A 15,462-nucleotide genomic window follows, 5' to 3' on the forward strand; every position below is an offset into this window, starting at 1 on the left:
GAAAAATGGCTTATATTAAAATGTCATATTTGTAAAAACTGCGAACTTAAGTATTGTCTCCCATATTAATGAGATTTAATGTTAGGCGGTTTAATAGCTTGCCAATAACTGGAAAGAAAATATGAGGAAAGACGTATGGACTTTACACGTTCGTTTAAATTGTAAACTAGATTAACACAATAAGTCCTGTTTTTAAAAGCATCTTTGATGATTCATATATATATATATATATAAAGAAACGGATGTTCTAGTTAGAAGCTATACTATAAATTATCAAATCAATAAACTCAAGTTCTCACAGTCATATATACAGTTCGATCTGAGACTACTGTAACACAGGTTATAATAGGCTCAGGTCAGATATATGATATATTCAAATCTCCGAAACGGAATGTTTGATTCAATTATATTTTTAGTAGACTATTTGTCCCTTTTTTAAACTTTGTGCTCCTGGTGCATTAAACCAAGGATTTGTATAGTAATACTATACAAATCCTTGATTAAACCAGGGTGGTCTTCTTTTTTAGAAAAAGGGGGAGGCCCGGCATTTTGATACCGTCAGACGAATTGTTACTTTTCTGATATGAATAGTTGGAGATGTGGGTATACATCAATGACACTGACCTCATCCTAACGACACCATAATTTCAATATCATTGATTGTTTTATAAATTGTGGACGTGTGGCAAATAATTCTTTGATCTCTTCAATAGTGTCTGTACACGCATCAGTCTAATTTAGATCATTTATTTTGAATGCAAAAGACAAAAATATGTTCGTCATTAATATATGAGCACCGAGAACTTAATCTTTGTTCTTTTACAATATTGTATATCAACAAATTTATACACAAAATTAAGATAACAGGCGCCTTATTTAAAACTATTTTGCTATAATAAATATTCATCTAATTTCATATCAGGTTTTAGTTTACTAATGGTTTATAAACGCCTGAAAATTTAGACAAAATGTCCAAAATGCCTAATGCAATGCCATTTCTGAAACGACATTTACACTAAGGTTTCTTTTCACTGAAACTAATAGTTTGCTAGTTGTGGACTACGCCTTCAAAATTTGCTTTTATACATACACCATGAACATTTCGTTAACACTAACACGGCTTATAAAAATATAACCACACGAAAATAAATAAAGTGGGAATTTAAAAGTACAATGTATGCTGCCTGCATGTCATCCTTTTTCTTTTGTATTTTTTTTTAGATTTGTTGAGTTGATGCAGGAAATATTGGCCACTGGACGTTAGGCAAACAACAATCAATGCATCAGTAAAAGTATAGTGAATAATGAAGTTTATTGGCAAATTAGCGTCGCCTAGTTTGAGTGATATTAAATCATATAGCGCCAGAGTTTATTTAATTGTAAATACATAGAGGTAATAATATTATCTAAATTACAATAACAAAATTAGATTAAAGACAGGGACGTCAAATGAATGTCAATCAGTATGAAAACATCTTTCATGTCTTACCTGTATACCGACAATTCAATTGTTATCATTTTACACCTATTACCTTAAATAACCATAGTTAATCCTATTGAATATATGTCTATATAAAACATAAAACACAGTCGATCAAAATGACAAGAGTATGCATAATGCAGAAGGTAGGGCGAACTTCTTTTTATTTCATCTGTAGAATTGTATCTAAAAAGTTTTTGAATTCGTTTCCAAAGTCCGCAGATTAGCAGCTTCATAAAGCTTGTTCTTTAGGAATACGGAAAATTCCATTTTTTCCCCCAAATAATGTCTAACATAACAGTTTTCGATTGCCGAAACCCACAGCTTATCAGCTTCATTCAAGCTTGTTTTTTTAGGATTTCAGATAATTTCCGTTTTTTTTTCTCACGAAATTACGCATTTTGATATCTTAATTAAAAAAGGACAAAACTGCATTTTCCACGGAAGATTTTAACATTTGAAAGTTTTAGACGCATTTGATCGATCAGAGACATATATATATGTTCCGGACCATATGAGTATTTGGACCATACGCGTAACGTTATGGTCCGACCATACGAGTATATACTCGTTTAGTTATTAACGGGCCGGGACCATACGAGTATTTGGACCATATATAGGTATTTTTTTCAAATACTCAAGTTACAACCGTTTCAATAATACAATAAACTTTATAATTCAAAGGCTACATAAACATTAACTATTAATGTCATAGTTAGTTTTCATTGCTACTTGTATTTATGCGTAGTGTGAAATTTATTTCCACACGGTACTAGTCGCCGTACCATAACTTTTCAACATTAGCTCGTCTTAGTTATGCACGATCCTTCGTAGTTACACTTTTTGCTTTCGAGTGAAACGTTCACCTTCTTAGCAGCTTCGAACAGTGATGACGAGGTCTTTATAGTTCCATAACGGTTCTTTTAAAAAAAATTCGGAAAATAAGGTCGACATGTTGCCATTCAAGCGGTGTAAAATGTGTTTATACACGCGTATGGTCGGACCATATGAGTATATACCCATACGGTCATGACCATACGCGTATAGTCAAAATACTCATATGGTCCAGAACATATACAAATATGTGTTGTATGTCTCCGAGTCAATGTAACGATCGTTACAGTAAGTAAGTAAGTAAGTAAGTAAGTAAGTAATTTTTATTGGTTTGAAATCCAAAATTACAGGATTGATACCAAGACAATACAAAACATACAAACATATATATCATACCAAATTCATAAACATTGTATATATATAATATATATATATATATGAGGAGGTGGTACCTCAAAGTTATTAAGTACTTAATAAAGCATTTATAGAAATGTACATGTCGCTTATAAATTTAACAATAATTCTAATTATATCAGTCTCACCACACGTATACAAAAATTTAAATCTTGCTTCATTAGTCATATTTAAAAAAGATGGAACTATTTCACTAATTTTGGAAAACAATTGGTCTCTAATTATATTTAGTTTTGTACATTTTAAAGTGAAATGAAATACATCTTCTACTTCTAATAGGCACAAAGGACAAATTCTTTCTTCTACAGGGGTTTTAGTGTGACGCCCTTGTTCAATTCTAAGAACACTATTACTAATGCGAATTTTGGCAAATGAGAGTTAAGACCAAGTCGTAAGTTGTATCTCCTAATTGCATACCCGCCTTTCCATCTTCAACCTGCATATATTTACCGATGTTTGATATTTTTGATTGTTCTCATACGTGGCTATATGTAGAATCATTGTAGGTTTTATTAAATGCGATCTTTTAACAGAACACACCATCAAATACTGCTACATAGATTGGAAAAAATCTGTCATACTTCCAGCACCTAATTAAATCAAAAAAGATTTGGATAGCTCTAAACTGTTTTTTAATTGAGTACCTCGATAATGAGTTGGAAGTACACTTAAGTTACAACCATATTTCAATTCAAATAAAAGTTATATATTTAAAATATTCATAACGTAAAATTTGCAATATCATTGATCAATCAATGATTTCACTGGCAATTTGCTGAGCTTCTTAACATTTCCACATTTGTAGAAGGAAAAAACAACATTAAACAAACAATATTCATTTTTTTTTTAAATTTCAGCAGGTTTCTTTAACTTGCTGCTTTTGACTTCTCGTGTGAAAATCGGTATAAATGTGCGACTGGACTTTAAGAAGACATTCAATTAACCAATCTTCTGTGGGAAAACATTCAGCGGTCAAAGTGTTCATACCTCTGTACGGTAAAAATACTACCGATCTTCATTATACATTTTACTTTGAGAACACCAAATGCGCCCAGATGTCTCATATAACGTCAACATGTATATTTACTTTGGCCTGAACGTCTTCACAATCAGCATTTATAATTAAAAGACAATCAATCATTTTGATGATAGATGTTTATAACAAATTACAGCTATTAATAGAAACACGGTTTATTTTTAAATAAGAATAAAACTTGCGGTCGATGAATACAATAACATATTACTCTTCAGAAATTTGTCAATTGGTTCATTCTGAATAATAAAAATAATGTAAAATGTAAATAAACTTTTTTATCATGACTTTGAGCTTGTGGTGTGCTGTTCATGTACTGTCCTGGAAGCTGAGGTGCCCAGTGGTTTGAAAAAGGGGCCTACTGACTTAAAAGGGGGACCATGCAGCTCCTGTCGTGTTTCATTGATTTCCGATCAAAGTTACCCAAAATTTCTCCACAAAAGAAGCCTTAATCCGCAAGCACGTTTAACCCTTCCTCATAACGTATATACCTGTCTTAAGTCAGTTTCCTGATATTCAATAGTTTTTGTTTGTTGCTATATATTTTTCGTTTTTGTTTCTTGACTCGTACATAAATCCAGCCTTTAGTTTTCTCGTTTGAACTGTTTTACATGTTACATGTATTATTATTAGGCCTTATCAACCTGAATAACTGTATGGGTTTTGGATTTTGTAAACGGCAACTACAACTTACGGTGACCCTTAGTTGTCTAATTCCTGTGTCATTTGGTCTCATCTGTGGCGAATCATACCACATCATCTTTTAAATTTACATATTGTATAGACAACTGTCATTTTCTGAAGACCAAAATAGTGTGTCCTCTAGATGTCTTTTGGTTATTTATTAAGTTGTTCTTAGTGACGTACCCAACATCTTTTTGTTATTCGGGCATGCCACTTTTTGATATGACATAGCTTGTATTCCTACTTAGATTTGCGAGTTCGACATCTGAAATAAATTCATATATTCGGATGCTTATATGTTAAGTTTTCCTTTCAATACAAAAAGTTTGCAGACGTCGAAGATATATTATTTAGGTCTAAGTGGTTTATCTGTTGTGAGTTGAAACCCCGCACTTAATTGACAAATGCGTTCGACTCCAATCTTATTAACTAGAATTGCCAGTGTTCCTGTCGAGCGTCGGAGTATCTTTTCGGGTACTCTTGCTTCCTGCACCAATAAAAACTTACCGCCATGATATAACCAATAGTGCTGAAAGTGACGTTAACTATCAACAATCAATCTTTAGTGGTTTGTGTTGAATGATTTGCCAATTATTTGGTGTTTTTTTTTGGTCACGTTGTCTGTTTTCTTCAACTTCGATTGCCCTCTGGTATCGTCTTACCTTTCAAGTAAAACGTTATGTATACTGTGTGTGTGTGTGTGTGTGTGTGTGTGTGTGTGTGTGTGTGTGTGTGTGTGTGTGTGTGTGTGTTCGGTTAATTTTTAGTTATGCATCAAAAGATATAGTGACCGCCCCTGTAGGAGTTAATAAAATCTGCAACTGTATTACGCATGATGCGAAACAGTAATTGACAAATTAATTAGTGATAAATTGCATGTTAATTTACAAACAGGTAAGAACAATGATTTAACATGATTAACTGGTGCCAGTTATAAGTAGATCTATGGTATGTAAACGCCCGATTGGTATATATCCGAACATAAATAAACAAAATAATCGAACTGAAGGGTGTAATGTAGTTAGTAATCACCGATCTTTATTACTTTTGATCGGACTGAAAGTCTGCCAGTATGTCGGGTCATTCTGTCCTGTTTGAATGAAAAATGGGGTTGTAACGTTGCAACTAAAGACGCGTTAATCGGACTCAAAGTCTGCCACCACGTCGGGTCATTCTGTCCTCTTTTAGTGAAAATAAACCTGCTTTTAATGTTGCACCTATAACACCGCGTTTAACAATTGTAAACTAAATCACAAGACTTTTTAAAAGAAATGTGCAAAAATCTTCCAATGTAGAGACATGTTTTATACAATGACGTAATAAATCAATTATACCAAAGAAATTATCATTTATTAAAGAAATCAACAGCGACAAACACCACTCGAAAAGAGCATACGAAAGAGGGAACATTACATTATATGATTGGAAAAACAAGCATTATGTTCAGTAGAAAGTACATTGAAATGAAAAATAAAATAAATGGAGAATGTGCTTATAGGGACATAGATGATGCCCCGCTTGCACACAACATTTTAAAGGGACATAACTCGGAAACTGTAAGAGAGACTCTTTGGTCCGAGTTTAGTGTTAATAAGCATTGTTTATACGTTTCATAACATTTGGTTGAGGCAAACTACACTTAGATAACGGAAATCAATTTTGGGACGTACGTGCGTACGTACAGACAAGGGTTAAACTTAATGCTACGGCTGGTGCATAAAAATGACGAAAATAATCCTTGTGTCTATAACATCTTTGATGTTTCATTGGTTTTTCCCCATTTCATCTTATGTATATCTTATCGACTATAATACTGAAAAGGGCATCTAGTAAAGCAACCCTTATTTTTGCTATAAAAAAAAACCCATATCTTCCAACCAACTTTAACAGTAGGAAAAGAAAAGAAAAAGGTTACCACACAATTGAAACTTTACTATACACCCGAAGTAATGGGCAAATGAACCGATTTGTTTCAGAATTTGCATTTTAGCTGATTTGTTTACTGGTAATGACACACGAATTTAAGAAAAGGCACATCCAATGTATTAAATTTATAAATGGAAATGGCACGTTTGCTTTATTACTTGCGGTGAAATGGTTGAATCTGATATGCATAGCGATAACACAAGTCTCGTATTAAGTCTCGTATTAAGGGATAATTACAGTCCCATATCTACTATCCTGGTACGAAGAAATTTAAAGTAAAGATTTCCGTCTCCAAGAAAGTATTATACATATAGACTTGTATATACCCAACTTGTTTAAGCTATGTAATAAATACATCAAACTCTAGACATCAGATTATTAACTTTGTCTCTCGTGTTTATTTGTAAATTCGAAAGATTACTATTTGTAAATGGACATACATTTCCCACCGTCGAATAGCATAAAAGTAAATAGTACACTACGTACACAGATCAGGATAGGCGCCTTCTAAGCGCAATTTAGATATAGTTTATTGCATACCAATTAGTTTGATACACGTGGTTATTTGATTCCATTTTTCTAATCCGACATGGCGTATTTGTAACAAATTAATCTTGTTAACAAGAAATACATCCTACTTTGGCGACACAGTCGGATATTCGTTTCGCGTTAACGCGCTTCATTTGTTTTTAATCGAGTACCCATCGAGCCATTCAGCTCAATCTTTTATTATTAGACTTACAAGTTTTTGTATTGGTCCATTTCATTAGCTCCGCCTACTCACCATTTGACATATTTTAACTTAATACTTAATAATTCCAATATATATTTGCATGATCTTTCAACTTTATTTTGTTGAAATTTTGGCTCCATATATCTTCATAGGACACCACTTGTATTTGACCGTTGTCCGTGTGTTACCTGGCATATAAATGAGAAAGTAGATAACAGCTCTCTATTATAGATGTGATTACAACCGGTACAGGTCTATATGAAATCTGTTTATATATACAGCAACTTCTATTATATTGGATGGAAAATATACAAATACCTTAATTCTACACCTTTGACGAAATAACATCGGTTAGAGAAAAATAAGCGACGTACAGTCTAGACGAACAACGTTCATTTGGCGCTGGTCTTCTACTAACGTTTATGTATAGTTCGTGCTAACTTGGATCTACAACAAAAGTATAGGAAAAAACTTTCTTTATCTATATATATAATGAACAGGTATGCTCTACATCAAAACAATATGTTATCTTTAAATAGATAGCGTGTGATTTTCAATAGTATTACTATATCGAAAGGAATACCTTTAACGTAAAAAAATATACTATTTTATAATTTAGTGTGGTATGGATTTCATTCATTAGAAAAACACAACGATGTCAACAAATAATTCGTTTCAAATGGTAAGTCTTATGTATTTAAAACATTTTATTGATTGGCTATATGATAATGACTACAGTTAATTTGCTCCAACGTTTTTGTAGGTGTCTTTATTTGTTTAAACATAAACATCGTTGTAAGTCGAACGTCTTGTAAATAGTTATAATAATGTTCTCTGCAGGTCGACATGCTACTGTTTCATCAAACTAATCACTTCTAATTTCATTTGCACTTTCTGCTAACTCTTAAAGCCAATAAATTGTTTAGCAGTAACAAACGTTTTACATACATCACAATCATTGTTAATCAATATAAGTTAGTTGTATATCTTTACAACGTAATTTGCTTGTCGGTATTCATTTTAATGTCACTTTTGATTATTGACTGAAAGTAATAGGCAGGTATGTATCAATAAAATTCACAAGTATACTATTAAAATTGTAAAAACAATTCAATAAGTAATCATGTAGGGATAGTGTAGTTCCTTTCCAGATGAAGAAGGTCTACAAAAAGCCGAGAACACTGCTACATATATTTGATTTTGTCAAGATATCATCAAACTACTTTCTAATGTTAATCATGCCACCACCCCCACCCCCAAAAAAAGCAATTAAAATCAACTATATAATCTAGATGTTATATTCTGGAAACCAAATGTTTGTAACGTGAAATCAAAAAATAGGGTTGAAAAGCATCACTTGAATAAAAAATCTCAAACATATTACTTCAGTTTATCAAAAACAATGATTGGTCATAAATGCTGTGAATCAGGAGTTATAATTATAATGAACATACATTATATGAACGTTTGATAATTTAATAGCCAGTGTTATAGTACTGACTATTGCAAGGGCTTTTCAATATTAAGACCAGTGATCCCTAGAAGTACGACTACTCTTTCACTTAAACATATAAAGTTTATTCTCTGTTGTATTGACCACTATACTATAATGTTTTTTTTTCTAGATCTACCGATTGCATTCATTTTTGTCTCTGTTAATCACTATATAGACCACTGTTTTGACCACTATAATGTTTATTTCAGATCTAACACCAAGTGATGAATCTTACCAGTATACTACAGGTTATTTTTGTGAATTATTATTGTGTTCTTATCTGGATGATCATAAAAGTGGAGTCTGCTTCCTCAAACAAGCAGTATTTAGACAGACTAAGAGCAGTAGATGCTCACATACCCGACAACGATAATATAAATGACATCAACTTTCACACAGGATCTCGACCGTCGCCATCAGACGAACTTCCCATTCCACCACTTCACGAAAATCCGGACCGAGCATTCGATCCTAGTCCGCAGGATTTAGACTATAAAGCAAATAGAAAAATGTTAGGAAAAAAATTTGACAGAAATTTTATGCAAGTTGTAAAACCATTAGAACATATTTTTCATCCAGATGGAATGTTAAATATACGATTCCGGAAAGGACGACCAAAAGGACGTCGACCAGAATTTATTAAAGACTTCGGTCACAAAATTACATTTGGAGATGACATTGTTAAAAAATTAGGAGTTGATAAAAGAACTAAAAAGTTAATGCAAAAATATTTATGGAACTATACACATTGTCCACTTATGTACAAATGGAAGGATTTAGGCATCCGGTTTTGGCCGAGGTGGATAAAAGAAGGATCGTGTTATAAAGGCCGAAGTTGTTCTATTCCTCCAGGGATGCAATGCAAGACAAAAAGTTCTAAACCACTAACATTGTTAAGATGGCATTGCAAAGACTGGAATACAGACAGAAAGTGTAAATGGATAGAAATACAATATCCTATCATTACGGAATGTGCTTGTTCATGTTAGTTCATTTCTGTATATTCAGAAGTATTGAAACGGGTAATAACTTATATACAATATCCATAAATGAGATTGTTTACAATTTCTTGTGATAATTGTTTGTTTTGTGCAGTTCACGTTGTTAATTCTTGTCGATTGTTTTTCAAGCGTGTTTAAATGCTGAATCATTGAAAAAAATATCTGTTCTTGTCAAGTCTTTATTACTTTACATTAACTGTTATGGTGCTAAATCAGATTATTTGTACTGATTTTGACGACTGATATCATTTAAAAACAAAGCCAAATCATTGGTTAATCTGTTTGAAGCTGTCATTACCCTTTGCTGTGGCAAGGTGCTTGATTCAAGGTTTATTAATTTAATTTATTCACATGACCCCTCTTTTTGACAATCTATTGGCTTTACAATTTTATTTGTCATTAGGTAATAATGAAATAACAAAGTCTATTGCCTACGCGGATAGGTATATGAACAGTTAGTTATCTGACTGTTTTATTAAACTTTAATCGTTTTTCCCTGGTGCCAATACACGTGTCGAAATGTCAATAAATGAATTACTTCATCGTAATTTGTAAAAAGATAATTTTTATTACCGACACCTTACGCGTTAAAGGCTATTGGAAAAGTTCAAAGAAAATGTAATGAGAGAGTGATACTACAAATGGGACGTCTCAGTTTGATAAAATGCCATGTTTAACACTTTACAAAGACAGCTCATTGATTAAAACTTTAGAACACAGAGAGAATATTTGGATTGACATAGACAGTAAGACGGCGGCTTGTTAATATGTGGATTAACATTACTGTTAGAAAACATCTCTTACTGCCTATGTTGTCATGTTCCGTACGGATATTTACCTGATAAAAGGTGTAAACTAAACAATAAATTATAAACAGTATTTGTGTATTTATTGAAAAATGAAAGCTTGCTTGATCTCTTCTTAATAACATATCCGATAGAACTAGGTGGCAATATTGACAGAAGAAAAGAATTTGGTCGATATATGATTTATACAAATAAACAATAGGAATTTTTGTAATGGTAGAGTATAAGTAATAGAAGTTTTCATTCATTGCATTCTTTATTATCATCATCAGAATCGTCTCATTTGTTGTTCAATTAGCCATTACACAATAATTGTAATTTATATGGTAAAAAATAAAATAAATAACAAATTCAAAGGAAAGTTGTTTGCAATATATTGTTCATTGTGATGTATCAAGGTGGTGACAGAATGACTAAGATGGTATACCGTGACATTTAATTCCAGTCTATTAAAACTTATTGATATGGACTTATATATTCTATCGAAACCTGCAAATGCAAAGTAATCCAACAAAACAAAGAATGGAAAGACTGATAAAAGCAAAGTTTTATTTGAAATACCATTTACCCCAAGCTTAAAATTTTTAAAGAGTGTCAAGTACTAGTAATATAGACTATCGAAGTATTAATCCTTGGTTCAATAGGACAGATTTAATATCGTGTATATAGCTACAAGTGCATTTAAGATATATGATAAAAAGTTTTATTATTATGACAAATGAAGTCAGTATGATCAGCAATATATAGTGCTACCTAAGCGGTAAATCCCCCACATTGACTCTAATCTCCAAATCATTTCATTTGTCACAACCCGTTTTAATTTTTATTACTTTGAGGTTGATTGAAGAAAACCACAACTATTTCTATCTATTATCCACAAAACCACAGCTCCAGATGTTTTCTGCTTTTGCATCTTAAAAGTGGAGTAAAATTAACGTAAATAGAAATATAAAAATAAGCATCACTTAGTTAAATTCTATATTACATTTAGAAGTATTTCAACCATGTATTGTGGTAAAAAATTGTAAATAAGATCTGGCATAATTACCAATGAAGCAAGTCTTTCTAAAAGACGTGATACCAAATATCTTTTCACATAGCTAACTTTCACCGCAAAACCTACAACAATGGAGAATCGCTCATTCCGTAAGAAGAGCTTCGGAAAAGTCGATTCTTGTACACGTTACACAGCCAATTTTGCATAGGTATTATTTTTTTACTTAAAATCTGTAGTACTGAAAATTTACTTTTGATATTTAGTACTATTTCTTTACTTTAAAATTATTGTACTATTTACGTACCTGTATTATACAGTACTTGATTTGTACTTAAAATTTTGGAACAGAAAAAAATCCAAATTTAAAAATCATAATATAAAGAGATTAGAAGTAGACAAACTATCAAAATGCTTAAAATGTAACGTTGTAACCAACAATATGTAGTACTTAAATTTTCAAGTACAAATCAAGTACTGTAAAATACAGGTACCTTAATATTACAATACTTTTAGAGTAACAAAATAGTACTGAATATGAAAAGTAGATTTCCAGTACTACATATTTTTGGTACAGACATAGTACCTATGCAAAATTGGCTGTGTACAGGAATCACATACTAATCAAAAGAAACAATCTTTTTGTAACAGTTATATACAACGAAAGATTTTTCAAACTGACAACTGGTTTCTGGTTTGGAACAGACACGTGCATTCTGTATTTTGAGGTTTCATCACCCTCAACTTCCTTGCATATATATGCATGTGAATGAAATGAAATAAAAATCAGTACAAAAAACATTCTTTTTGTTGTCTATAAGATAAAACTAAAGATATATAAAACGGACAACTGGTTTCTGGTTTGGAACAGACATATGCAATCTATATTTTGAGGCTTCATCCCTTCAAAATTTTTGTTTGCACAATGATATGACAGAAAAATTGCCAAATAACTGTACAAAATCAACAAGATGCACGATCATGCATATGTACTAAAGACAACAATACCTATATAATGAAACAATTTTTAACACGTCTGCCGAAGTCACAACTTTTATTTAAAAGGTTAAAATGTATTGAGAGAAAGAAAGGTTACACTAGATGGAGCAAAGTTTGAAGAGACAAGTAAAAAAAAAAGAATGCACAAGTAGTAAAGCAATGTGTAAAATGGTTTCCATCCAAAACATCGTCTTTTACGAATTCATTATCTTGGAGAAAAAGTCACAGGCAAACAATGCATAAAATCTATTCATTCAATTCATAAGTGATTGAATGAACAAACTTTTATTAAAGAAATGAATTTGAAAAATTATAGCACTCTTATCTTGATAACCGGAGAACAATTTTTGCTAAAGCTGTCTTCATTTATCATTCTTTAGGACTATTTTTAAAGCAAAATAAATGTTTGAACCAATTGTTCTATCTTAAACGATTTTTTATTAAACTGAAACCAAACATAATGATATTGACAACACATTGAAACTTTGTATATTTAGGATGTCTGACCCTAAGGTTGGTTTCTTCCATTAAAATTCGGTATGCATTCGGTAAATACGAACACCGGGCTGGTATATCAGACTATACCCTATTCATAGTTGATCGGATGAATGCACCAGGTGCACAATGTCGATCAGCATTAAAATAGAAAACGTCGAAAGTTACACATTATTTCATCCATTTATTCCCGATATATCAATATTGTTTAATTGTACATTATTTGAAAATTTAAACAGTATTCTATTATATAAAATTTATAAGTGAACGGGTATAATTAGTGTCATGTTATTAAAATATGGAAATGACAAAAATACTTTTCCCCTCAATACAACGATCAATTGAGTTGTTTTCACTTCTTATGATAAATAAAACTACAAACGTTTTATGGTAATTGACCACTCGAAACTGAAGTGGGCGTCTGTTGCTTTAAATGTAACGACAGGGAATTAGGAATCAATTTCCAACGATTGCAACAGAAGCAGGTTCCCATATTACGAATTCAGGGCTAATATGGTTAAAATCACTTAAGGTAGCACAATACAAAGTATTTAGATATCCAATTGTAGTATGTATTGTAGGAAAAGTAGAAAAATCTCAACTCCGAGTAGTTTTATTCTAACTTCTTAGGAGCTTACTATCAAAAGGAACGGATTCTTATTTTAATGAAAAAAGGAAGTGTAGCTCTGATAATTCAAAATGTCAGTACCAGTTTAAGTACAGATAATACAATATATATTAAACCCTGGTTCGGTTCTGTAAAAGGAAAATATAACGAATGCCTTTCATGTATGCTTATGGTGGGTAAAAACTCGATGTCATTAAAATAAGAAAAGAAGATGGTTTACGAAAATTGAAGTACTAAACAAAAAAAATCCATCTACATGATAATATTGAGAATGGAAATGGGTAATATGTCAAAGAGACAACTACCCAACCAAAGATCAGATAACAACCGAAGACCACCAATGTGTCTTCAACGCAGCGAAAAAATCCAGCACCCGAAGATGGGCATCAGTTGGCCCCTAAATAAAATTAAAAACCTATGTTTAATGTTTAAATGCTGAAAAAAAATTGTCGGCAAATTATAAACGACACCTGTCCAGGCCAATTATGAATACATATGTCTACATGCTGGTCTACACGCCATTTACGAAATATGGTGTGCATATCCAGTTTTTGTTGGGGTTCGTATTGCTTAGTCTTTAGTTTTCTATGTTGTGTCTTGTGTACTATTATTTGTCTGTTTGTTTCTTTATTTTTTTGCCATGTCGTTGTCAGTTTATTTTCGATATATGAGTTTGACTGTCCCTCTGGTATCTTTCGTCCCTCTTTCAAATAATTCAATAGCATATCTTGTTCAATAGACAGAAATGTCTTGGTAATGAAAATAAATCTTTATAAAGTCGCGTTCAAACCGCTTTTCTTGATATATATTCAGCAGTAACGCTCAAAACCACATCCACGAAAGCGCCAATTAAGATACACAAATGCTTTAAAAATACTCAGGGGCTGAATGAACAAAAGGGACCTTTAAAGAATAGCTAATATAAATACACCTAAGGTCAAATTTGCCAGATTGAGTTTGAACCGTAGATTTTTTTTATTCAACTTCTAAATACCAAGTGGTGTATACAAATTAGCGTAATATTCTTAAATAAAACATACACAAAATATGTTTACTATTGAAAGAAACTCTAAATTCTTGCAATGTGGTTTAATTTTCCACACACTTTCAGCCAGTATGCTCAGGTTTCAGACTGAAAAAATGCGATGATATTTGTTGCTATTGGTGGAACAATGATGTATTGTTCTAGTTGAATAAAAGTGTAATATAGAAAGTTATTCAAGAAATGCATAACCCCAAAAAAACCTAGAAGATCTGCACTGTACTCGATCTGCTTGTTAAATAGTATGATAGTAAACTGCTTTATATAAAACCACAATCATTCATGGTGCACGACCTCTTTATAATACCTATTTGTACAAATACATTCTGTGAGATGTAAATGCACATAAATATTGGTTCCTAACAAAACCTAACACCACGAGACTTTACACGGTCCACAAAGCTTCACGCAAGTGGTATCAAACGCTTAGCCCCATAGATCAGTTTTAAATTACATATCTTTTTAAAAGGCCTAATCCTATAGTGTTGTATTGAATGTATGTATTGTTGTTTGTTGAATCGTTAAAGTATAGATAAAATAATATTTTCATCGACCAGATAATAAAGGGTTTTAGATTAATGTAGGGTCGTGCAGAACAATCATATTCGTCCAGCTATCTGGGTGTTCTACAAACTTCACAATCATACCCGCAGTCATTTTGACATTTTACTCTGTGACTTTACATGATATAGCAGTTATTAACCTACAGGCAATCTAACGTTTGAATATTCTAAAGAATTTCGACTCTGAAATAGCACATTTATCAGCAAGGTAGAAGATCAAACCAATATGTAACAATCTCGTCATACTTTACATTCCAGTTTTGTCATATATTCCATTCCATCAATCACCACAGAATGCCCATCTAGTTTGATATTGCCGAGGTCAACAAGGATAA

General features: G+C 32.0%; 1 protein-coding gene across 3 annotated transcripts; it reads left to right on the forward strand.

Annotated features, from left to right (window-relative positions):
- Positions 1-1,557: 1,557 nt before the first annotated feature.
- Positions 1,558-9,771, forward strand: LOC143046050 (noggin-2-like). 3 transcript variants are annotated; one of them, XM_076219015.1, is made up of 2 exons: positions 1,558-1,626; positions 8,809-9,771. In XM_076219015.1, exon 2 carries the CDS (start codon positions 8,824-8,826, stop codon positions 9,586-9,588), a length of 765 nt encoding a protein of 254 aa, XP_076075130.1. In that variant the 5' UTR covers positions 1,558-1,626; positions 8,809-8,823; the 3' UTR covers positions 9,589-9,771. The 3 variants fall into 3 exon arrangements, with proteins under 3 accessions (XP_076075130.1, XP_076075131.1, XP_076075129.1); XM_076219016.1 differs by lacking the exon at positions 1,558-1,626 and adding an exon at positions 5,264-7,604; XM_076219014.1 differs by lacking the exon at positions 1,558-1,626 and adding an exon at positions 7,611-7,786.
- The last annotated feature ends 5,691 nt before the right edge of the window (positions 9,772-15,462 follow it).

The sequence above is a fragment of the Mytilus galloprovincialis genome, chromosome 9 (genome assembly GCF_965363235.1).
Source record: "Mytilus galloprovincialis chromosome 9, xbMytGall1.hap1.1, whole genome shotgun sequence".
NCBI classification, from domain to species: domain Eukaryota; kingdom Metazoa; phylum Mollusca; class Bivalvia; order Mytilida; family Mytilidae; genus Mytilus; species Mytilus galloprovincialis.

What these genes read in the sequence shown, in the direction of transcription:
- LOC143046050 (XM_076219015.1), top strand. Translation starts at nt 8,824, where the DNA reads ATGAATCTTACCAGTATACTACAGGTTATTTTTGTGAATTATTATTGT.